Genomic DNA, 24978 nt, shown 5'->3' on the forward strand with positions numbered 1-24978 from the left:
ACTGTCATCCTGAAATTGTGTCTTTTATTTTGAAGCCATGTTTGAAAGGTTACCCAGCATTACAAATGACACCACACGGTGATATGTGCTTCCAGTCTTATCAGTATAGAGCTCAAAGGGCCCTGCTGAAGGTCTAAATCCAGACCAGTAACTCACCACCTCCCTGCCAGGAAGCACACAGGGCCTCCTCCCCTCCCTGGTAACAGCATGTAATGTTGTTGGTTCACAGTGGCCTTTTATTCAAAATTAGATATCAACCAGACAGTGTTTAGTATAAAAGACCTAACTAACTGTACCATAAAAACATGAATTAATAAATTGGTTTACAAATCAATGAATAAATAAATAAATAGAATGAATTACAAAGTAACTCATTTGATATTTTAATGTGTAATAAAAAGAGGAATTATAAAAAGAATTTATAAATGAATAAATTAAATATATATATATATATATATATATATATATATATATATATATATATATATAATCCATCAACAAATCTTTCAAATCAAAAAGGGATTTACAAAAACAACATAAAATAGTCAGTAAGTACATCATTCAAAAATACATTAATGAACTCCTTAATAAATAATGGAATTTCAAAATCAATCTGAAAATGCAGTTTTAAGTTATTTAAGATAAATAACTGAATTCACAAACTGAATTAAGAATACAGCTTTTAATTGGGCATTTTTAAAGGGCAACTCCCTTTCCCATTTTCATTTCCTTTTCCCATTAGCTAACATGTTAGCTAATGGATTTGCTGAGTCATTTAGCTTCTCCTTTTAGCCTCTACATTTAGCTCAAATAATGAATTACTTTGTAATGTAGTCTGTTTTATTCATGGATTCATTCATTGATTTGTTCACCAATTTATTCATTCTTGTCTTTATCGTACAATTAGTTATTAATTAATGAAATGCTTTATTACTATTTTCATGACACTTGTGGTCCTCCAATAAAGGTGACTCTGATTCTGATTCTGATAATGGACAGTTGAGTGGCAACACTGTCATTCAAGACACTTGGAAACCTGAATGTTTCTGTGTCTGGATAATCAACAAAGACAGAACAGCATTATTACAGTCTGAAGTAAAGGTATTCAAAAGTCATAGTTGTCCTGCTAAATATATTTTAGAGCAAATAAGAAATGACTTCAGTTATTAGTAAAATGATTGTGGTTGAAAAGGGAAAACATGAGCTCCAACTATGGAAACATTACACTGATTGACAGGTGACCAGTGCAAAATGCAATGAAGAAGAATGACAAGAATGACAACAGAGTGAGAGGAAGAAACGTCAGAGAGTGAGTCTGATCCAGTAATCCACGTTGTCTCACCAGTGACATTGAATCCCCTTTATATCTGTGTGTTTGTGTGTGCATTCCTATCTGCCCACACATTCAACACTGAGACACACACACACACACACACACACACACACACACACACACACACACACACACACACACACACACTCACTGGCTGTGCTTGGGTTGACTTCAGCTGCTGTGTGTTACATAATGTTGCAAACATCCCACCGTAGATAGACGATGATGGGATTTGTGGCTGAGCTGGAAGGTCATCTCACAGTAGATAGACAGACAGCTTTTTATGCAAATGTACTTCACAGGCGTTCATGAATAACAAGCCACTGAGGCTGTGAGCTTCATTCAGCAGCCTCACTCACCCTCATATGGAAATCCTGCACTTCTGAAAAACATATTTTTGAAACATTTGCACATCTTATTTTATTTAAAGCTGCATTATTTCATTTTTTGGTCACTGGTGGTGATGTCACAAGTGGAAAACACCAAACCATTTATCTACCACATTATCACAGTTTTCCACTGAAAACTGCTGCTGCTGCTGCTGCTGCTGCTGCTGCTGCTAAACATGGGGTCAAGTTTGTGGTCAGAAAACCAAAACAATGAGCTAAAAGAGACTGAAAGACTAGAGCTGAGGGGAGCTTCAGATTTCCCTGCAGGTTCGTCCCTGTGAGGTTCCCCTTCACACTACACATAGTCATTTGATCCATTGTCAGTATAAAAAAATATATAGATTAGTGCAGCCTTGAGATTTGCATGCAGTTCAAGGCATTTGTTATCTTATTTTGTTTGTTCAGACAATAGGGTCAGTCACATTATTATCTAGCTTTCCTAATATATGGATGACAATGATTCTTCTTAAAATAAAAATGTATCTCATGCCTCTGTGAAACTGCTACTACTGCCAACCATCTATATACAGTCTATGCCAACATACTGTATAGTAAATACGTTTTGTACAAAAAACATAACAACATGCTCTGTCTACATGCTGTGTTACAACATATTTAACCCACTGGGTTTCAACATCAATCATATGAGGCCTACAGTTGTCTGCTTCCCTCTGGGTTCATTAAAATATTATTATGAATACATTTCTTTTAAATCTCAGCAAATCACAGATGTAAATATACATTTCATCTAGATTTGACACTGTGTTTTCTCAGTGATTCCATAAAATAAAACCAGAGGATATTTAACGTGTGACTTTTCACTCTCCAGTAAATCTTGAAGTTTATACAAATGTTCAGTTTTGGGATTTGGAACCTGTTACATAATTTAATTTGTCTATTTTATTTGCCTAAGGAGAAACATTTCAGGTCGTCTGCACACAGCAATAATTGTTAATGAGAGTAAAGTAATCTCCTGACTGGGTCTCACCTCGGTGTTCTGTTCCCATGGAAACAAGTTTTAATACTGAGAAAAGCTGTCTGTATGTGTGTACATTTGCATGGTGTATATGCATATGTATGTGTGTGTGTGTGTGTGTGTGAGTGTGTGTGGCTGATGCTGACAGCATGCAGATTTCAAATCTCTAAAATAACATAAGTGCTAATTGAAAGCCTAAAGGCGAGGTGGAACTGAACAAAATAAACATTAACTAAGGGCTCATTTAAAGTGTGTGTGTGTGGTCTGTCATAGGCTACTTTTGGGGACAATTTTCAGACTTAGGACCAATTAACTGGGGACGGATTGTCAAATTGTTCAAAAGCTGTGTCCCCAATTGGAAAAAAGAGGTTAAGGTTAAGGTTAGTCTCCAGGAAATTAATGTAAGTCTACGTAATGTCCCCAAAAGTGACTATGGTCTGATGTGTGTGTGTGTGTGTGTGTGTTTGTGTGTGTGGTCCAGGTATTCCTAACGTTGTGGGGACGTAAATCTGTTTACGTAGTCATGTTGTAGGGACTCGCCTCCCTTATGGGGACAAAAAGGAAGTCCCCTTAACATAAAATCATTAATTTTAGGGTGAAGACTTGGTTTAAAGTTAAGGTTAGTTTAGGGTTATGTTAAAGTTAGGGTTAGGCATATGGTGATTATGGTTAGGGTTAGGATAAGACTCCAGGAAATGAATGTAAGTCAATGTAATGTCCTCTGTAGTGATGGAAACACGTGTTTGTGTGTGTGTGTGTGTGTGTGTGTGTGTGTGTGTTCCAGTAACTGAACAATGATTACCTTGACCTTGAGCAGGCTGCTTGAATCAAGAAACTTTACCTTGATTTCCTACAAAGTGCTGATTTTTTCTGGTCCTCAGGGCTTTTCAAATGAACGTCTTTGAAGCCGTCACTGGCACAAGGAAGGTCATAACAATGACATCTGTTCATATCCATCTGAGCTGTAAAATGTTAATCACATGAAACACTGCTTCATGGTAATAATGGAGAGAAGATAATCATGATAAAACTTTTAATTCACACCTGTGTAATTACACATGAACAGCATAGAATTATATTTCCCGACAGGGAAATATGGGCCCCTGAGCAGAATTTGACCACCCACTGGATTTTACCAGCACTCATACACCATGTGGTCACACAACAATGAAAAACACTGACGTGAATACATTTTAAAAATGTGCTTTGCAAATGTTTTATGAAGTAGCAAATACATCGCACACATTTGTGAGGCCTCAAAGATACACACAATGGATTTTGGATTGAAACACTGAGTATATAAATTGTTTGTTGACAATAAAACTCCACAGGGAACCTTTAAGTTATCTATAATTGTCTATTGTGCTGCTTTCCCCCCATAGTATTGCCATATTGTGTAGAAAATGTCCCCTGATAGGTTGTTTCCATGGGAACCACGAGGCAGCAGCTATTATGGAACCATTTTGATTGCAAAGGCCCCATCATCACCGTATTTAATTTTTCTGTCCTGTTGTATGTATTATCATACATTTTGCATAATACATTTACACACTACCATTACACAGACACTTTGCATATTATTTGCATGAAGTATGAAGAATTCAGACATGTTATCATGGGGTAAATGATAATGCATTCCTTATTAGTTATGAAGTGTTATATTATATATTGAATCGTGACTTTGGCAGGTTGAACTCTGGGTTCCTCTGCTAAAGTTGATGGATAGATTCACAGTTTTTCAAGTCTGGCCTAAAAAAACAGTCAGGTGCTAAAATAAACATGACATGTTTTTCTTGCTGTAATCATTCCTCCTGTTCATACTGACCATTAAGAGATCCCCTCATAATGCACTTACAATGTAAGTAATGAGCCCTGCAAACATATATTTAAAAGTTTACTCAGTATCTTTCAAAGTTAATGTCTATTTAGTCCCAGATTCCCTCTTTTTAGATCACTGTCTATTGAGACATCAAGAGAGAATTTTTTTTTTACTAAAAAGACTGTAACAGTGGCAGATACCCACTTTATTTGACTAACACAAATGGCTGAAGCCTCATATTAGCTTCAGATAAACTTTTAAATGCATTTTTGCTCAAAACAAGGTCTGTGGATTTTGGCCCCCATCACTTACATTGTACGTGCATTTGAAGGGGATCTTTTAATAGCCAGTATGAACAGGAGGAATGATTGCAGTAATGAAAACCCTTTTCAATGTTTATATGGGCACCTGACTGTTGTTTCAAGACACGCTTGAAAAATTGCAAACCTATACTTCAACAATACTAAAAAAGGTCATTTTAGAGTATTGACCATTCATACTATTCACATCTAATGCCAGATTGGGCCAGTTCTTTATATACACTGGCAAAGAGGACATGCTGAAAGTGTTAATGATGAGGGAGCAGCTCTCAGTAGGGTGATCAAGTTCCAAAGAGGATGAGAAGAAGTAAAGAAAAATGAAAAATTGATTTTAAAAAAAGTATTTTCTACATGAGGACCTTCATGTTCACTGCAACCACACTAAAAAAGGTTATGAAAATCCACTTTGACCATTTCAGATGTAGGCTATCACTACTAAAATATCAAACTTCATGCTCAGACCACTATGGGAGGAAATATTTTTATAATAACTGGAATATAGTTAACTTCCAAGAGGTTGTAGAGTGAATGCATTTGAACAAAAACAAACCATAATACACACTTTGTAGTCAGAGGAAGATGTCATCAGTAAGCTGCCAAAGACCACTTTTTCCCTTAAAGGAATTATTCAATATTTAAGGAAATGTGCTTATTTGCTTTTTTTGCAGAGAGTAAGACGAGAAGATAAATACCACTCTCATGTCTTTCCATCAAAATATGTAGCCACTTGACAGCTTGCTTGTCTCTGTCCAACAGTAACAAAATCCGCCTACTTGTACTTCTAAAGCTCACTAATTAACACTTTATACCTCATTTGTTTAATTTATATGAAATTCCAAATGTAAAAATGCCTACAACAAAAATGTTTACAGGAACATTTTGTGCTGGACAGTTTCTTGGCTGCAGCAGTGACTTCCTGGAGTCTCTGCTGGTTACTTGGGAACTGAAATAGTTAAATAGTAATACATATATTATATTATTAAGATATATTATTAAGCATGAAGGTTCATTCTTTAGTAGCAGTAGTTTGATGAAACAATCCCTGCTCAAGGTCCAATTACTAACTTTTTCCGGAGCTCAGACTGAGCAAACCCCCTCTGCTGATGAAGACCGTATAATATTGTTGAAAGCTCTAAAAAAGTATGTGGACCTCATCACCAGTAGTACCAGTTGTTGTCTACATTTATGAGATGATACTAGACTGGAACAGTTATTATGAAATTCATTCTCGTCTGCAGTACAGTTGATAATATCACCAAAAATCTATTAAAAAGCTGAGAAGCATGAAAATGTCTCTCTGCATATCTGTGATAAACACAGATGAAGGGCATTTACTTATGTTCCTCCAGTGGGTTAATATTAGCTACTCATCCAACCATGACTGCCATCACCTCTATGCTAATACCTTTATAGAGGTCAGTTATGCTGCCAACACACCTTCACTACAAACACACACACATAATCATACGAACTCTTGCAGTGCAACTAGTAGGTAAGTCTATCTGTCTTCTATTTTTATCTTACAGTGGTTACAGCAATAACAGCTTGTATTGGTGCATTATCTTTCTTTTATCCTCACTGAGGCAGTGATTATTTGATTGTGTATTAATCAGACAATGATGCAAACATTTCAAGACAAAATGAAGAGCCTGGATGAGGCTCCCGGGAGAGAAACCAGCAGAGAGAACAACAACTGGCAGCGAGAAAATCAATCAGACACATCCCATAATAAGAGTCTGCTCCTTGCTGATCCATGGAAACCATGCAGACGGTCCCGAGGAATTGTCAAAGGTCAGACTAAAGTGGAAAATCATTAGAATCTAATCAATACTGACCCGACCGATAGATCAGAGAGTAGCTATTTTGGGGTGATATCGTACAAGAATTTAAGTTTTGTTTGACCTTAATTTGAGAGCTAACAGAGGTCAAAGACAAACCAATCAATGTCATCAAAAACTGAAACAAGATCAAACAAGAGTTAGAATATGATATTCAATGCTATCAAAAGAGTTATGGGGAGACACATTGGGACTATTTTCCTCAATACTGATTGATTGTTAGAGATTTTATATTTCATTAACAGCCATTTTCCATTTATTCCTACATAAGTATGATCTGTTGCTGTTATTTTGCATGCTCTGCACATACTGTAGACTGTAATCTGTTTCAGGTTATTACACAGCTGTTGTTTTTTTTTTTTTTTTACAGTAGTTATTTTGTTTTAGTACTGTTTGTAGTGTTTGCTTTGTAACTCCGAAAGCAGGTGATGAACAATGGAAACAAAAGCAGAACTAGTGAGAATGACTGCATGTATTTTTAAGTTTTAAGTTTTAAGTTCTTGCAGTGGGAAAAATCTATTAGAGGGTTTGGGCTGGTTTAGCAGCCAGTGTGCTACAATAATAAACTTGACTACACTTGAGTTAGCATGAAATTCAACATCAGGTCTAACCCACAAAATGCCCATGTGTTAAAAATGACAAAATAAATAAATATCTGTGTTCTTACAGACATTCTCTAAAAATGTTATTTCACTTTAATTTTGTTTCAATGAGTGTAAGACACAAATTAAACAAGACTAACCTACATTTCTGTGTCCATAGAGTGGCTGTTGAAGCTGAGTTGTTGTTTGGGAACAGTGTGCAGGATAGAGTGGTATAGCTATGCTGCTCTTGGCATTTTGACAGCCATCCTCAGCTTTCTCATGGACCTCAGTGTAGCAAAGCTGCTGAGAGGTAGACACACACACACACACACACACACACACACACACACACACACACACACACACACACACACACACACACACACATGTACATATACACACGTATACATGATTCAGTCTGAGTGAGCAAAAGAGACAGATGATTAATGTTTTTCTCTCATTTCACTTGTAGCCCATCAGTGGCTTTATATGAAGCTGGAGGGCAACAGTCTGCTGCAGTTCTTCTGCTGGACTCTTTACCCAGCATGCCTCTGTGCTGTCTCATCATCGTTCTCCCACAACATCTGTCCCTTCTCCACAGGTCTGTCCAGCAACACTTTTATACAGTTACAGTATGCCAGAAAAACAAAAATACAAGGCAGATATATTCCACATTAGTGAGCCATACTGACCCTGTCAGGATTTATATGTTACCAAATAATAAGCCTGTTTCTGTTCAACAGAGAAACATTAAAATAGTTAAAAGAGAGAGAAGATCCTGTCGATGAAGAAGGGCACTGTTAAATTCTGGAGTGTCATCAAAAACCTCTAAAACCCAGCCAGCGTAATGGTGAAATCACAGTTAATATAGGAGAAATGTTTAAGGCAGTTATACTCAACTCACTGCGTTCAGAGTGTCAATTTTGTTCCCGTCAGGCAGCTGTTTTCAGTGAAAAACCGACTGTTTGCTACCTGCCTGCCACCAAATGGCAGACAAACTAGCTAGCAGCTAAAGAGACACATTTTTCCCTTATGGGAGTAAAACAGAGCTAAAGGGATAGTGAATATTGGACTTATATGTGTCAGGTGGACACAAACATGACTTCAAATGGAAGCTAATGTTGCTTCACATCTGATGAATGTATAAAGTAGCAACTATTTGCTAGTTTGCTAAATTAATAGTGTTAGTATGTCACTGTTGTGTTTACAGCTTGTTTTCACTGCCCCCAAGTGGCTACACAATGAGTTATTGAAGGTGTAAGTATTAAATTATTAAATTAAATTATTGATTATTAAAAGATGTGCTACTGGTAGCAATGAATGTTAGCTGGCAAGCTTAAATGAAAATGAAGACTCTGTCCATGGTTTTCATTGGCTAGAACATGAACAAGGCCAGGCAACACGCATGATGTTGAAAGGCTACATTGTAATTTCAAAGCACACAGTATCATCAAGCGGGTCTCCATCTTCAAGTATTCTTGAAAAAGATGAGATGAAGAATTGAGAAGAATATAGCTTTATTTTTTTAACCCCGGTTTCTTTTAGAGCAGCTTTCTTTCCTATCTGAAGTAAATGGCATTAAGAAAAAGTCAAATGTGATATTATCTTTGAAAGTCAGTGATTTGTAAAGGAAGATAGTGTGTATGAAAAAGTCAACCATGATTTTATCTGTCTCACAGAAAACCTTAAATATATTTCCAGGAAACTGATCTCTATTCGTGGTGTATGCTAATGTTGCGGGCAGTGGTGTGATATGATATGAATGAAGAAAGCATAGATCTACTTTTCAGAAAGTATCTCACCCTTTCTTCACCCTTACTGCCCCAATTGCCCTGTCTGTCACTGTCAGCTTCCTGTTCCTGTTTATAGTCGCTCTCTGCCCATAAAAGTCTCTGTACACATCACTGCATTATAGTCTACTGATGGAACATTGCTCCATTACTGCCAAGGAGAAAAGCTTTCAAAACCCTGAAAGGGGAAGTGGGTTTTATTTATATCACTAGGTTCCCAAAAGAAGTATCCTAAAAGCTGAAAACAGGCTGTGTAGGTATAACAAAACTACTTCACCAATAAAAAACTGAATAATGCTTTATTTTTACCTCCAATCTGTTTTGTGCTGATTGTACTGTGAGTCCCATAAATGTCCTTGCCATCCCCTTACCCTCTTTTTAATAAATGTATTCTAAAATAATTTCCCGTGTATTCAGATGGAATAGCTTTTGTTAAAGTTGATTGCTTTAATACCTCTGGGCCTTTCAAAAATCCTGCTTCATTTTTCCTCAGGTTCGGGGATACCAGAGGTGAGAACCATGTTGGCCGGCATTGAAATGCCTCATTACTTGTCTCTCACTAATATGTTTACCAAGTTCCTGGGTCTTATCTGTACACTGGCAGGCGGTAGCACTCTTTTCCTGGGCAAAGTGGTGAGAGACGTCTTAGTATACCTGCTTTACATACAAAATATGCAGGCATCCTTTCATATTGTGTGACGCCTGCCTTGTTGTTTGTATGAACAGTTTTCTATATTTGCCTCTTAACATCAGGGTCCATTTGTGCATCTTTCCACCATGGCGGGATGCTACCTGAGCAACCTCTGCACTCTAATACAAGCCAATAAGGAGGTAAACACACAGCAGTCCAAGTAATTTAAAAGTAGTGAAGGGTTTACCCACTTTACCCAAAGTTTGAGTGGTACAACTATTTAAACTACTAAAACCACTGAAGCAGTAATCAATATTTTGATATTAGCAATTAATCAAATTACTCTGTGTAATGTGTAATAATCGCTCTTACTGATGAACCACATGGAATTATCACCTTTTTCTGCAGTTCCCCTCAGCTCAATAAGGCGTTTAGCGTTTTGTAGTTCATGGTTTTGGTTCCTGGCCCGCAAACTCTGCCCTCCTTGTATTCACCTGCAGCAGACTGCTGTTTTCAGTTTACGCTACCTACATGACAGTGCATGACATGCAAAGTCAGTAACTAGCTGGATGAACATGTTGGAGCATTTAGCAGCTAAAAAGAGAGATACTTGACTTACATTAGACAACTGACACATCCCCAAATTAATGCTAATGTTGTTTCTTGTCCTTAAAATAGTAGTTTGACAAAATAATCTTGACTCAAGGTGTACTTTATGACTTAATCCATCTGCTGATGAAGGTTGTGACGTACGGTTGAAAGGTCCAGAAAAAGCTAGTAAGTAGGCCTTGAGGTAGAGGAAAGGTATGCACATCCCAAAAAAACGCTCAGTTGGTGCTGAACCAAACAGGAAATATCAAGGCAATTTTTTTTTTGTCAAGATTATTCTATTATCAAGATATTTGCTAATGTTGAACCATGTCTGCTGGATGTGTAGATAGTTATTGTTTGATAAAACATTTGACATAATAACTTTATAAGGTGGTGATTTGTTGATGTTGTTGATGGTTCATAGCTGGTTTCACTGTCCCCAAGTGGACAAAAATACAATAATGCAGCTGTAAGTCAGACTTACACATTTTCACAAATGCACTTACGATGGCCTCATCCCATTTTACAAATACTTTACAAATATCACCAGGAAGGATTATAACTGGATGTGAAATCACTTCAAGGCAAATATTGTTTTATATTTTCATAAAAAAGGCACCGTTTTCTATTTTCTAACAGTAGCTCAGAAGTTGGAGAACAGAAGTTGGAAATAGTATATTTTCTCCCCATATGTCAAACAATTTGAATAATAAAGACATGCTACTGTAGCTTTCCTTATAATATAAAAAAGTCATTAAAGAAACAACACATTACAGCATATTTCTCTTCTAGGAGAAAACAGCTGGGGAGATGCTGGTCGTAGCTGCAGCAGTCGGGGTAGCCAGTTGCTTCGGAGCTCCCATTAGTGGTGAGAGAGCCAGTAAAGATTCAGAATTAGGAATCAATGATTTTCATGTATCTCTCCTTCTCATACTCGTGAGTTTAATGTACTTCTACCTTTGATTTCACTCTTGTAAGCTTCACATATTTTCTCTTCCCTTTTATCCTCCCTAACACCTCTACTCCTCCATCATATTTATATGTTCATCCTTGTCTCTCAACTCTTACACCTTTGATCACCTCTCTGCATAATAATTTGATCCTCTCATCTCACTGTTTATTTCATTTTTGAAACCAGTGTTCAGCTTTCAGCAACTCAGGTTCAAACTCCATCAGTGCTCATATTGTACATTAAACTCAAAATGTCATTACTCAATTTACATAAAACATTAGACTGTTTATTAATGCCTGAAATTTATGCATATTTCTATATTTCCTTTTCACAGTCAGCAGAAATATTATTTTTACAGTTCTAATCATTATAGCTGAAAATATTCAATACTTGAGTGACTTCCTCACTCTCATCTGCATCTATTTGTCATTCCTCTGCCCCTGTAGGTGTGTTGTTCAGTGTAGAAGTGATGTCCTCTCACTTTGCCCTGAAGAATTACTACCCGTGTTTCTTCTCAGTCGCCTGTGGGGCGTTGACCTTCCGCCTGCTCTCAGTGTGGAGTGGAGATGGAGGTAAAGGAGGCCTGACCAGGTCTCGCCCCCTCATGATTAACAAGAAGGAGGTTACAGTAAATACAGACACTTTGACCTAAAAAAAGGGGTGCCTACACAACCTAACATGCCTTAAGATGTAAAGGATAGGTTTTTTTCAAGTGTGTCTGAAAGCAACAGTCAGGTGTCCATATGAACGGTGAAAGAGGTTTTCCTCGTTGTAATCATTCCACCTGTTCATACTGGTTATTAAAAGATCCCCTTCAAATGTGCTTTCAATGTAAGTGATGAAGGCCAAAATCCACAGTGTGTCCACACAGACATTTTGTGCATCTGAAGCTTATATGAGGCTTCAGCAGTCTGAGTTAGTCATATCAAGTGGATATCTGCCACATTTACAGTCTTTTTAGCATCAAATTCCCTCTTTGTGTTTCCTCGGACAGTGTTTCCCTGTTGAGCTGCAGTGGAAGTATAGAAACAAAAAGAGGGACTTTGGCACTAAAAAGACTGTAACGTTGAAAGACATCTACTTGATTTGACTCACAGGACATGGAAGCTTCATATTAGCTTCAGATAAACTTTTAAATACATTTTTGCACAGAAGGAGGACTGTGGTATTTGTCTTTCATCACTTACATTATAAGTGCATTATGAAGGGACCTTCTAAGTGAGATAGGTCTTATTGCCTGGAGCAAATCCCTGCAGTCAGGTCCCAAAATCTTGTGTAAATATTCCCAGAAGAGCTGTTACAGCAGCATATTAATTTTGAAATGAAATGCTCAATAATCACATATAGCAGAAATGTTCAGCTGTCCACATACTTTTGGCCAAATAGGGTATATGCTGAAAATAACAAATAACTATTTGTAAAAGATCTGATGTTATGTTTTACTATTAAGCATGGTTATATTAAACAGCAACATTTTACACTGAGTTTGATTTAACCATTTTCTTCACAGCAAGGTTCACTGACACAACGCTTTTTTGAAAAATTTTAAAGTAAATGCAATACTTTGATCATTTCAGCTTGTCAGTGATTTTCACAGTTTACAGCTATCTAATTACCTGTCATGACAGTGACTGGGAACATCAGCTTTGGCAGACTCTTGTAGAAACATTTATTGTGACAGACTGTAAATTTCAATAAAATCTCAATGCAATAAAATGAGGGACAATTAGATTTCAAAATGCTGCAGGAGAAATTGGAGGGATGACCAATTTGTTTCGTGTCCACAGAAACTCTTCAGGCATTGTTCAAAACTAATTTCCCCGCTGCTTTACCTTTCTTCCCACTGGAGATTCTGCTGTTTGCTTTCCTGGGGTAAGTTGATTCTTGACATCTGCATAGTTAAACAAATCATCTATTTGTCTGTGTCTTATTAATAAAAACTGACATTTGATATTCATATTCAGGATGCATAAATATATAATTTAAGAAGGTCATTCAGACAATGACTTCAATTTATTAAGAATTACTATTTATTTGTAAGAAGACGAAAAAAGTTTGCTATGAATTCTTGAGAAATTGTGATTGATTTATAATTTTGTGTTTGTCTTACTGTCTGTTGAAAGGATTCTCTTCCGTATGTAAGTGATTGTTAATTCAAAGAGATGAGCCGTTTTGTTTGTTGTGTTTATGTGGCTATAGTGTGTATGAGTGTGTATGACTGTATGTGTGGTGGACCCCAAGAAGAACAGCCATTGCATATTCTGATGCTAATGGGGATCCTAATAAAGAAGATATTGTGGTCACAATGGAAACTCTGTGACCAGTTTTGCTGTGTTTTATTTCTGTTACTGTTCTAATTAGCATTCAGATTTTTATTTCCTCATACCACTAATTTCCAGGCTTCCTCTTCCTCATCATGATTTCCCCAAGTCTAATGACTTCCGTCTATTGCTCGCCTGGGTTAAAATAAGCCTCTTGTCTCTGACTGACACAGGCTGCTGTGTGGAGTTGTGAGTCGCTGCTACCTCTTCTGCCATCGGTGGATCCTGCAGTTCACCAAAACAAACCCAGTCCTCATCAAGATATTGACGACAGAGTGAGAGCTCAGTCTTTTCAATTTAAAAGCCAGACTGTGATGCAGAGATGAGTCACTAGCTGTGTAAGACATAAGATTTGGGGTGAGCAGACTGACGTCCCAAAAACATGGTGTGTTCTTTTCAGGATAATCCACATTACACAAGAACACATCAGACATAAACAACTTTAAAAATAAATTATGTATAGCACAAAATATGATAAGTGAGTGTGCCTTTCAAGATTCATTGAAGTGGTATAAAAATCCCCACTGATTTTATTTACAATCCTATATATAATCTTAATTTGACAATTTTATTTTGCTCTTCTAGCAGACACAGATCTAAGTAGTGTACAACGCTACAGGGAACCTTTGAAAGATTGGAAAAAAGATTAGAGCAGGTCTGGCGAAAATGGCAAATGGCTGCATTTATACAGCGCTTTTATCCAAAGTGCTTTAAAACGTTTCTGCTGCTTATTCTCACACACACTCACACGCCAATGGGCTAATGTATCTTGCAAGGTGCTTGCACAGTATCTTGCCATATATATACATATATTGCTATATAGCATAGTATCTTGCCAGCACCCTCAGTATCTTGCCTAAGGACACTTCAACATGTATACAAAGGTTGAGGGGGATCGAATCAACGACCTTATTAGTCTCATTAGTGGACAACTTGTCCTACCTCGTGAGCCACTGCTGCCCCTAGTGTTAATGTTTATTCTGAAGTCACAGAGAGCAGTCAACTGATTTCAGCTTATTTAAATTTCAGTCAGAATGGCCTAAATGAAAATGACATTATAACAATGGTGCTTATATGTGTGATTGTCTCTCTGCAGGAAGGGTCTGTATTCAGGAATGGTGGCTTTCCTTCTGGCATCTGTGACGTTTCCCCATTCAGCTGGTCAATATATGGCTTCTAAGGTGGGAATGAGCAGAATTTAAAGGCTGTTTTAGGAAGTTACTGAACTTTTTTTTTAAATTATGAAACTGTATATTTGTTATCTGCAGATTTACATCTTCAGTAGGAATGAATTGTCTTGGGGCTGAATACCCAGACAGTGTATGAAAGTCAGAAAGTACTGACAGACAAACACTTCTTTTCATGGGATTTGTTGTCAGTAAGAAAAATATAGAATAATGCAGCATTATCCTAGAATATTTCCATTTCTTACATATTATATCTACTTGCATCCAGACAGTGATCTGAATGACATTCATCTCTTTCACAGTACACCATGAAGCAGCTCCTCACCTCCTTACTGGACAGCAGGCAGTGGCTCTCTCAATCCAACAATGCCTCTGTTCGACTGGAGCCTGAGCCTTTGTTGGAGTGGAGCTCATCAGGGAATCCTATCTACCTTTCTTTGGCTGTCTTTTTGCTTATGAAGGTACGAACAATGCAAAGGCCAATTAAGGAATCTCTTATCTCTGTCCACCTGCACTGATAACCAACAGGAATCCTAACAAAGGCACGAGGCTTGGCCACCCACTCCTGCTGTTCTCCTGAGTCACAGTGACCCATAATTAGCATACAGTAATTGACATTTTCACAATAGAGTAAGCGAGTTAAAGACTGTTTAACCTTTGAGGCTGAAATGTCTTCTAAAACCTGATGCTGACTCATAGCAACACTGCTAGTAAAAAGGATGGATTTGGTGATTTAGAACAGCTAGAAATCTCAGCAGCCGGCTAAGTGATGGCTGAGTCACTGGTATTGATCAAGACCAACCACCTGCATATCTATTCTTTCCTATTTGTCCTCTGAGGGAGGAAAACCTTACTCACTATTGCATAAGCAGGCAGAGAAAAACAACACTTAGTAAATACAAGGACACATCTGCATTGAGTTTCTAACACCTGTTCAAGTAAACCATCTCTAATGCATTAAACTCTGTGAGAAATTCCCTCCCAATCAGTTGGCATTCTAGAGGATTCACTTACCTCAACCCTAATTTCTCTGCATGCAAATGTGAAATGTAAATGCGCATGATTCAATATTTATTTGTGTGAAATTGATTTGAGAACGCTGCAAACATTTCCCTGTACACAGATTGATAGTGACCCATCTGCTGTGCAACATGTGCAAGTGGAGCTGTTGTGGTTGTTCAGATGCCAAGGAGAGATTTGACAGTCTGTGTCTCTGTTGTTGGTTCTCAGCTGTGGATGTTGGTCCTCGCCTGCACGCTGCCTCTGCCAGCCGGATACGTCATGCCAGTCTTTATCTATGGTGAGTGAAGGGAAAGGACTTTGAAGAGTTTGTTGTGCAGAACACCTGAATGGAACAAGTTTAAATTTAACTGGAACTTGCTTTGATTTATGTTTTCCAGGGGCAGCTTTTGGCCGTTTGCTTGGAGAAGGAGTGGCTTATGTGTCTTCCACTGGAATGATTTCAGACCAACAGTGGGCTTCTATAAATCCTGGGGGCTACGCACTGGCTGGTAGAAAAACCTGATTAACAGCTGTTGGTTTAATAATGATAGATTGTCTCACCTGTATATCAGCAGTGTCTAAACTCCATTTTACATGTATGTTGCTGACATATATATATCAGATTTCAGGATGTAAAAACCTCATGAAATAGAATTATGTTTTTGGACTTAGTACTCTGAAATCCAGGATAAATCTACCATTTAATGACAGCAGCAATAGCTGTAATAATAAAAAATTAGATGTACCTTGGTGCACAATTGGATTTTTCAGATGTGGACAAAACAAGATAGTTTGTATATAATGTTTAACATGGTTTACTAGAAAACTGATATATCGTTAGCCCTCAAGTAGGACCTCTAATATGTTTTCTGCCTTGTAGGTGCCGCAGCACTCTCCGGGGCTGTGACTCACACTTTGTCCCCAGCTCTCTTGGCTTTAGAGTTAACTGGCCAGTTCAGTCATGCTGTTCCAATCCTCCTCGCCACCCTGCTGGCCAATGCCCTGACTCGCTCTGGGCACCGCCCATCTTTCTATGATGCTCTCTCTATCAGCAAGAGGCTCCCACACCTGCCTTCTCTGATGAAGGCCTGTCCCCGGTGAGTAAAAATAAAGTCTGATTAAAAGATTAAAAGAAGATGAGAGCATAGACATAAAAATGCTAATTATAGGCTATTAGTATTTTCTGTGTGCAAGTAAGAACAAGCACCAACTCTAAAACTACATAATCCTAAATAATGTGCATCCAAGTCTGGCACCATTTTGCAGGAGACTGACAAAAATAATAACAAATATGTCATTAAAATGAAACTGTTTTGAATTCCCAGGGAACACATTCCTCATTTCCATAGGATGTAAACACAGCAGAGTAAAAAGTATTGGAAATAGTTCCATAACTAAATCTGGTTAATGTGGCTAGACCTCCAGGGGTCTAGCCACATTAACCAGGTGTCGGTCTGTTGGTTCAACACTTACAAAGTTACTAAGATCATTTATAAGCATGCAGAACAAATAATAAAATGATTAAAAAAGAATATATTAAACATCATTCAGGGCATCCTTTAAATATGCAACACAGAGGCTCATAATACAAGATATGCAAGACAATATGCATGTCTTGCATGTTCTCTCATTGGTCAGAAATCTTACTGGAAGGATTCGTCTCAGGAGATAATATTTCCTCTTCTTTGTTTCCCTGGAAAAAAGCACAACACAGCAGCGTGTGTGGCTAATTTATTTCACTGTGTTTCTGTCGTTAATATAACAATGTTTGTTAAATGAACAAAGTATCCAGTTCCACCGAGAATCCAGACTGCGGTTAGAAAACAATGTCCTGACGCATCTAATTTGAAGACGTGCCACCTTAATGCAATCGCAGATAAAGATGGGCTCTGATGGCTGCATGTCACCACATACTTGCATGACAGCTGTTCTTCAGACAGTGCATCAGGTAAGCTTGGTTAGATTATGTGTAGGCCTATGCCTAGGTGTGTTTATAATCACACGTTTTTTCATTAGGCTTCTGATAATTCCATCTGAAATTATCTAGCTAGCCACACATTGCATGTCTGTGTCTTGTCATCATGTTAGGTTGTTAGTTGACATCATACAGAAACCACCACTCATGTTTTTGGAGCAATTTTCTGCAAGTAATTTTATTGTAAAGCATCCTGAATTGCTTTAGCCTGTATGAAATGTTCTATATAAACAAATGTATTCACTTGTAGCCTAAACTACACCTAATCTTCTGTTAAATTGCTTGTAGGCTATTTGAAAACTCTAAGCCTGTAAGTTATGCTTACCTGCCACGTTGACCTGCTGGTTGTAAACCATAGATATACTGGATATGATTTATAATGACATACTGGAATAACATTTTCTATCTCTGCCTTCATTACAGGGTCATTCAGGTGTATCCACGAACCAAATCTTTGTGGCCACACATCTCCACCACTGACCACAAATGGCTGCTTGCCTTCAGGATGTGAAGAGACACCGTCTTACATTTGTGTGCTGCCTGCTGGCACACATTGGCCCGGCACACCATCAGATACAGAAAGCCAGTGCCTGTTGAGGTTCATGTGGCAATCTGTATCTGGAAACTGGCAACAAATCTTGAATACTGCTCTCTTTCGCACTTGTTCGGTGTTGGCTTGTCCCCATGCTGTATTATAACTCAACAAGTTGTCACTGCCGTAAATGTAATATGAAGCCACATTATAACAGAACAGCCTCTGCTGCCGAGTTCAGATTAATAATACAAGGCTTTCATGATAAGTGGAGATTTCCCCAAGTAGCTGGTGCTCACACATATTAATATCAGAGTTGCACCTGACACACCAGTGGATTATTGTAGTAGAAAAGGGCATTATTCAATTATTTTGCAAGGTGTGGTTGACCACAAAGCAAAGTTCTGGGACATAAATGTTGGGCAACCAGGTAGGAACCATGATGCCTGTGTTTTCACTCTTTTGGGACTATATGAGTGAAGTGACAGAGGCACACTTTAACCAAGAGTGACTGAAACATTTGAAGGGATTGATGTGCTGCTTGTTATTTTTACCCTCTGCTGTCATGGGTCATGAAACCTTATCAAGAGGTTAGAGGAGTAACACAAGAGCAGATAGCTTTCAACCATCACCTTAGTCAAACACACATGACTGTAGAGCAGGCCTTTGGGCGCCTCAAAGGCCGATGGAGATGTCTCCTAAAGGTATGTAACGCCAACATTACCCTGGTCAGCCAAATGCTATCGCCATGTTGTGTCATGCACAATTTTTGTGAAGTTCACAGTGAACAATTCCTTGATGGAGACAATGCAATGAGAGAGGAAGATGAGGTGGACAACAATGAAGTGGATGTGAGACAATGTAAGACGATGGAAGGGCAAATGAAATTAGAGATGCACTTTGCAGAAATATTTCTAGAATCTAATGTCAAGATTCCTGTATTTAGTTTCTGGCTTTGTGTTGTTGTCAACATTATTTTCTCATATGAATGTGTGATGTAAATGTTGTTCTCAGGGTTATAAAAATGTATATAAAATATGTGTATATAAAAATTTTTGGATTGTAATGGTCAACATAGAACAAATCCAATGTTTCTCAAAAAACAAATAAAAAAAACAAACAAACAAATAGACAAACAAACAAAAACAAAGCTTATACAGTTTTTTAACCTTTTCTTGAAACAACAGGCTTGAACTATTTCTAATCAAGGATTCACTAGGCTAGGTTTTCAACACAGTCAGTTGGTCTAACTCAATCTGCTTCAAGTGAGTAAATATAGGCTAGTATAATAGGTCTGACGCTGAACAATAGTATTGTTATTTAAAAAATGTACTGTAAGTAAAAAAAATAAATAAATAAAAATACAATGTTGTGTTTAACAGTTTCTACATTTTCTCCTGAGAATACTTAATCTACGCTTCCCCTTGTGGTGTCAGTCAGAACACACAGGACGCTCAGACACAGTTAACTCTTCTTTACTGATTCTCTTGTACAGCAGTACAGTATTGCAACCATTTAGGCTTACAGGTGTAGAGTAGGCTTGGGCAGTATCTATTTTGTCATACCTTCATACCCTCCTGACATTTCACCTGGGTATACAGTGTATGACGGTATTTGTGTAAAAAAAAAATGTAAAAATTGAGCTGCTGGTGATAGAAGTCATTGTAGCATGTATGACACTGTCTAGCCTACAATGCTGGGTGTCAAATATGCTATTAGCCTACTTAGAATAATGAATAGATAGGATATAAGTGCCCCTCTTCCATAGATTCTTGCTGGAGGACCCGATGACACTTGTTGCCACGGCGGACACCAACACATCATTGGGCTGAGCGGAGATGACGTGCGGATGGTGTTACTCTCTTTAGCTGCAACTTTCTTGGGGAAAATAGTGCACACAGCTTCGTCTATGTTGGCTGGCTCACCTTTATCATCGCTACTAGCAGTCGCCTAGCTCAGCTCCCTGTCCCACCAATAGAGACTGACCTCTGGTGGCACGTACTGTGTACTACAATACATCACCTCAATATAGCATCTCCATATAACAGAAAGAGGAGCGTCAGTATTTTTGACAGTATTAAAAATCATACCTTTTCTAAATACCCTTCTATACGGTAATACCTTGATACCACCCAAGCCTACTGTAGAGTTGAAGGACGTGTGTGTGTGTGTGTGTGTGGTCTATAACACTGCTACTGCTATGGCACATATGCTTCATAAGCCTAATCAACACATGAACAGTAAAAGCATTTAACTAGTTACAAATTCACACAATGATGAAATTATTCGGGCTGTTCCTTTAAGTGACAGTGCAGACAGACTCCATCCCATTTACTTAATTACTAGAATGCCAACAATACTGAACTCTTAACAGTCTAGCAACAAGTAACAGCAGCTAGCATTAGCATTACTGAGCCACATGGAGAGTAGCTTAGCCTACTAGATATGCAGAAAGCTAACAGCATTAGTAAATTAACAAAATATGCCGTGAAAGGTTCACTAAACATCCTGTTCAGTCCTTAATAACTATTTCTACTCACAGTTTGTCAGAGAAGCACACACTGGGATGCAGTTAAGTCCACTTTCTGCTCTGACGGTGTTCATCTTGCTTTGCCTATTTACAACTAAATGCACCGCTTCATATACTCAACAGCACAGCTGCATACCTGCACCACAAGGGGGCACTGGCCTGATAGTCAACAGCCTGTCCAACAGCTTGTGAGGCTAAATGTTATTGTCTTACAAACTGTGACAAGAAACTGTAATCAAGATATAAAATGTCAAGGCAAATGAAATGAACATGTGCTTTGAACAGATAGATTTCTCCACTGGTGACAGCAGCAAGCAGCCACATTGCAGTTTTTTTCTTTCTAATCTGTTCATCGTCCTTGTCAACAGTATTCAGGCTGAGACGGCTTCAAGTATACATCTGACAAACTCAGACTTCTCATTGATCATCTTATTACGTGATAGACACCTTAAATTACGTGAAAATGTTTTGGCAGAGTTTCTTTGGAAAAAACAAGAAGTTTCAATGTTGGTCAAAGCTCTACTCTGTGACTTTGTTAACAACTACAACTGCTCTGTCTGAGTTTCTAACCTGTATTGTACAATACGCTGTAGCAAAATATCACTGATATTTGCTTTGTGTCTGAACATAAAAATGGCAGATCTTCTTCTGTTACCTACATCAGTTTCTATCAAATCCTTAATTCTGTAGATCCTTACAAGCAGTGAATAGTTCTGAAAATGCATTAACCTCAGTAAAAATCAGATGTGCCAGATGGTTTGTAACACAGAACCATCTGAGAAGTCGTCCTTGGAAACTGTTTGGAAAAGGGCAGGCACTTTAAAAAAAAATACTTGGCACGTGATTGGATGAACCATCTGTCTATCACTGTCTTACCTTGTGAAGCAGCTTCACAAGATCATGCGAGAATCCTCATAGGACACAAGCGCTTAACTTGAAGCCTGACAAGATGGATTCTTGCGTGAGCTTGTGATGTCGTGATCTTGCGAATCCAGCTGCCTCGCAAGTTAAGATATTTCTACATTCATTTAACCACAACTGCTTGTGTTCCAGGTGTAACACGAGTCATCTCTTTTGCAGGCTTCCCTCTACACCAGTTGGACAGGTTTTGGGAGCTAAATCAGTGCAACTTCAGAAAGCAGCTGGGCCAGTGGAGGTTCAGAAGGCTGTCAACACCAGCACTGAAATACAAATCCCTGTGGTGGACTCACATGGTGCGCAGACAAAGATATTTGATAGTATTTTACTCCAAACTGCTGGCTAAGGAGTCATATTCTGTCTAAATCTTCACACAAAATAAAATATGTTTGAGAGTATGGAACATTGGCACAAAAGTATTTGGCTGTCAGCAGGATCCTTGAGAAAACATCAGATACATGTCGGTCACTTATGACACCACACGGAGCCTCTTATAAGGAAAAAGGAAAGTGATGAGAGAAATGATGAAAAATTGTGACCGTTTTAAAAGCTATTCAGCAGTGTGAAAGTGCCTCAATAAGGAGCTGACAAGTGTGAGAAAATAGTCGGTCAGCCAGCTGAGCCTTTCAGCAGCAATCACATGGATGGATTTTTGTGTTTGCATCAGACGACACACAGCCCACTAGAGAGCTGCACACACTGTAACACAACTGTAGCACCGACTGTGGCAAAGAAAATTGATTTCCTCTCCTCTCCTCTCTTGAAGAGTCGCAGATTTTACTGGGCTTTGTTCTCCGATCAGAGCTGCTGATGTTCCTGCGCTACTGTAAGACTGAGGTAAAAGGCTGGATGGGATCAGACAAGTAGCTGCAGGGTTAAGTAGAGAAGTGAAGTGTCTGATGCTGTTTAAAAGCCAGGTCATGTCTTTACAATCCATTTGACTTTGACTGAATGCAAAAAGGACAGGAGCAAAATGTGCATACAGGATGAGCTGGCTGATGTAAAATCTCATTTTATGATAGCTGAAATCCATTTTAAAGCATAATCTAGTGATAGCAAAAGACATGATGAGCTGCTTATCAAAATTGATTTTAAATAGCAGATTTATGGATTGATGGATTGCCCATGTGCTGTGTACACTAGAGAATCAGTTTTTTCAGGGAATAGAAACCGTGATTCATCATTTCTCAATTAATACTGAATGCTACTGCATGACAAGAATGCATCTAAAGGAAAATGCATGCAAATGTGAATGTGCTTGTGCCCTTTTTAAGACTATGGAGAAACATCTGGATGAGGTCTGCTGCATTCACCCAACCTCTGTCCTGTTATCACCTAACAGCACCGTTCAGGAGGTAGGGAGCCAGATTAAACAAGAAAGATACAATGTGTTAATTACTGAGCTTTATATGTATTGTTAGGCATATTTTTTGGCAAACTGTTTCCAGTCTTTATGCTAAGCTAAGCTAACCACGTCCTGACTCCAGCTCTGTACTTCACCAATTTTACATATCGAGGTCTATTCTTACACTAGCCGCTACTAGCATAACTCACCTAAATCTCTGACCAAATTGTCAGCAGTTGAGTTGCATTGTGGGTAATGTAGGCATCAGGTTTTGACAAGAAAGAAGAATTCATAGAATAAAAAGGACGATATCTCTGGTTCTGCTCCATCAATTTTTAAAAAACCTTACATCATGACAGTGTTATAGGAGTGCAATGCTAAATCAGTGAAGTGCTCTTTTAATGCACACGCAGACAAAATGGTGAACTGTTTCTTTAAAATCAGTTACTTCAAATCATGTTTCCTCTGCGTCCTTGCAGGCGCACAGTATCCTGAGTCTGGTTGGAGTTCAGACCTTGTTTGTCACTGACAGAGGAAGGCTGGTCGGGATCATCACATGGCCAGAGGTAATGAGTGTTTGCATGCTATGTATGTATTCACACTCACAAATATAATCATCAATATTTTCTTAATGACACATGTCATCTTTCTGTTATATTCCTCTTTGGGAACTGTGTGCGTCGTTATGTGGCATGGAGAAGGCAAAATGGCTACTTATGGATTCAGAGCAATCTCCTTCTCTCCCTCCCTCCCTCTCTTTCTCTATTTTCTCCTCCAGATGAAGAGGATATTAGAAGACTTGGCCAAAGAAATCTAAGCAGGGACACACAAGAAATAAACACACCTCTTGACCCTTTTTAACATGAATCCATCTCATTCTGATTAGCCTGGACCTAATAATGATATCACTTCGTCATTCCCCAAGTGTAGCAGTATTTCCACACAAACAAAACTGTCATTAGCGGCAGGCTCCTTTATCAGGGCTTATTGTCTTGCCTTTTATGGTCATTAAAAGGATCTTATCCCCTGGGGAGATAGCACTCTATCTCATTCACTGATCCGTACTTTGTGACACAGCAATATTAAAAGTATGTCTACCCAGAATAATATCCAAGGAGGATGAAAAACAAAAGCCTGCAAAACAGCTTGTACACCAATTAACACAATGTAACCCCTCTGGTGTGTTTTTCCTGCTAAACCACACTTCTCAGTGAGTATCTATTGGCCCCTACAGGGGCATGTTTAACTACAAATTGTGTTTACTTGATATTGCTGCAGTCTGTGCTCCAAAGTAAGCCATACAATTAAGATTGACTTTTTACCTTGCATGCAGCCAATGGTTTCTATTCATTCCAGTACACTAAAAATCACATTGCAGACCATTGAAACTAGAGGTAAACCATCACATCACATGTTTGCAACAAATATTCCAAATACAGTCATACTATGTGTAGAATATGGAAATTTCCGGGTTTGGTGCCCTCGCAGTGGTGGCATCAAAAAAGGCATCAGAACATACATGCATGACTCTACACCCCCTGAAAGAAACACATACACTGCACTAATATTCACTGTGATTGTATCATTTTCCTACAAACAAAAACATGTCACCATATAAATTCTGCACATAGTGACTATAAGGGGGAACTCCACCATTTTTTATGTTAGATATCTGTTTACAGTACTACTGCATATTATGTGAAAAAAGTTGCATAGGGCCTTTTGTGGCTCCAGAGGGAGCTGTGCAAAATCTGATAAATTGCTTCCTCACAGTCTATCAGGAATATGGCAGAGTTGCCTTGGTAACAAGGCTCCTGCTCAGCTTGATTGCAATACAAATTATTGTCAGTGCTTTTTTCATGTGATTATTAAAACTCAGGAGGAGAGCAGGTAAACATGGGTCAAAAATAGTGCCTGAAACATGGCAAGAAATGACAAATGAAAT

The 24978-nt window shown here is 38.3% G+C and overlaps 1 protein-coding gene across 1 annotated transcript; it reads left to right on the forward strand.

Moving 5' to 3' along the window:
• The first annotated feature begins 6477 nt into the window (after positions 1-6477).
• Positions 6478-24242, forward strand: clcnk (chloride channel K). Its single transcript, XM_042409532.1, has 19 exons — positions 6478-6628; positions 7438-7569; positions 7732-7860; positions 9543-9682; positions 9803-9880; positions 11064-11139; positions 11670-11795; positions 13011-13095; positions 13718-13819; positions 14641-14725; positions 15034-15192; positions 15962-16031; positions 16132-16242; positions 16614-16830; positions 21851-21984; positions 22455-22525; positions 22963-23043; positions 23513-23599; positions 23812-24242. The coding sequence occupies exons 1-19, from the start codon at positions 6478-6480 to the stop codon at positions 23848-23850; spliced, it is 2073 nt and encodes a 690-aa protein (XP_042265466.1). The 3' UTR covers positions 23851-24242.
• The last annotated feature ends 736 nt before the right edge of the window (positions 24243-24978 follow it).

Source organism: Thunnus maccoyii, chromosome 4 (genome assembly GCF_910596095.1).
Source record: "Thunnus maccoyii chromosome 4, fThuMac1.1, whole genome shotgun sequence".
NCBI lineage: Eukaryota > Metazoa > Chordata > Actinopteri > Scombriformes > Scombridae > Thunnus > Thunnus maccoyii.

Bases quoted from the DNA above. Each gene is read 5' to 3' on its own strand.
- clcnk (XM_042409532.1), top strand. From the start codon at position 6,478: ATGAAGAGCCTGGATGAGGCTCCCGGGAGAGAAACCAGCAGAGAGAAC. The intron at 6,629-7,437 runs GTCAGACTAAAG...CTGTGTCCATAG, and splicing joins GTCCCGAGGAATTGTCAAAG to AGTGGCTGTTGAAGCTGAGT. The intron at 7,861-9,542 runs GTCTGTCCAGCA...ATTTTTCCTCAG, and splicing joins CATCTGTCCCTTCTCCACAG to GTTCGGGGATACCAGAGGTG.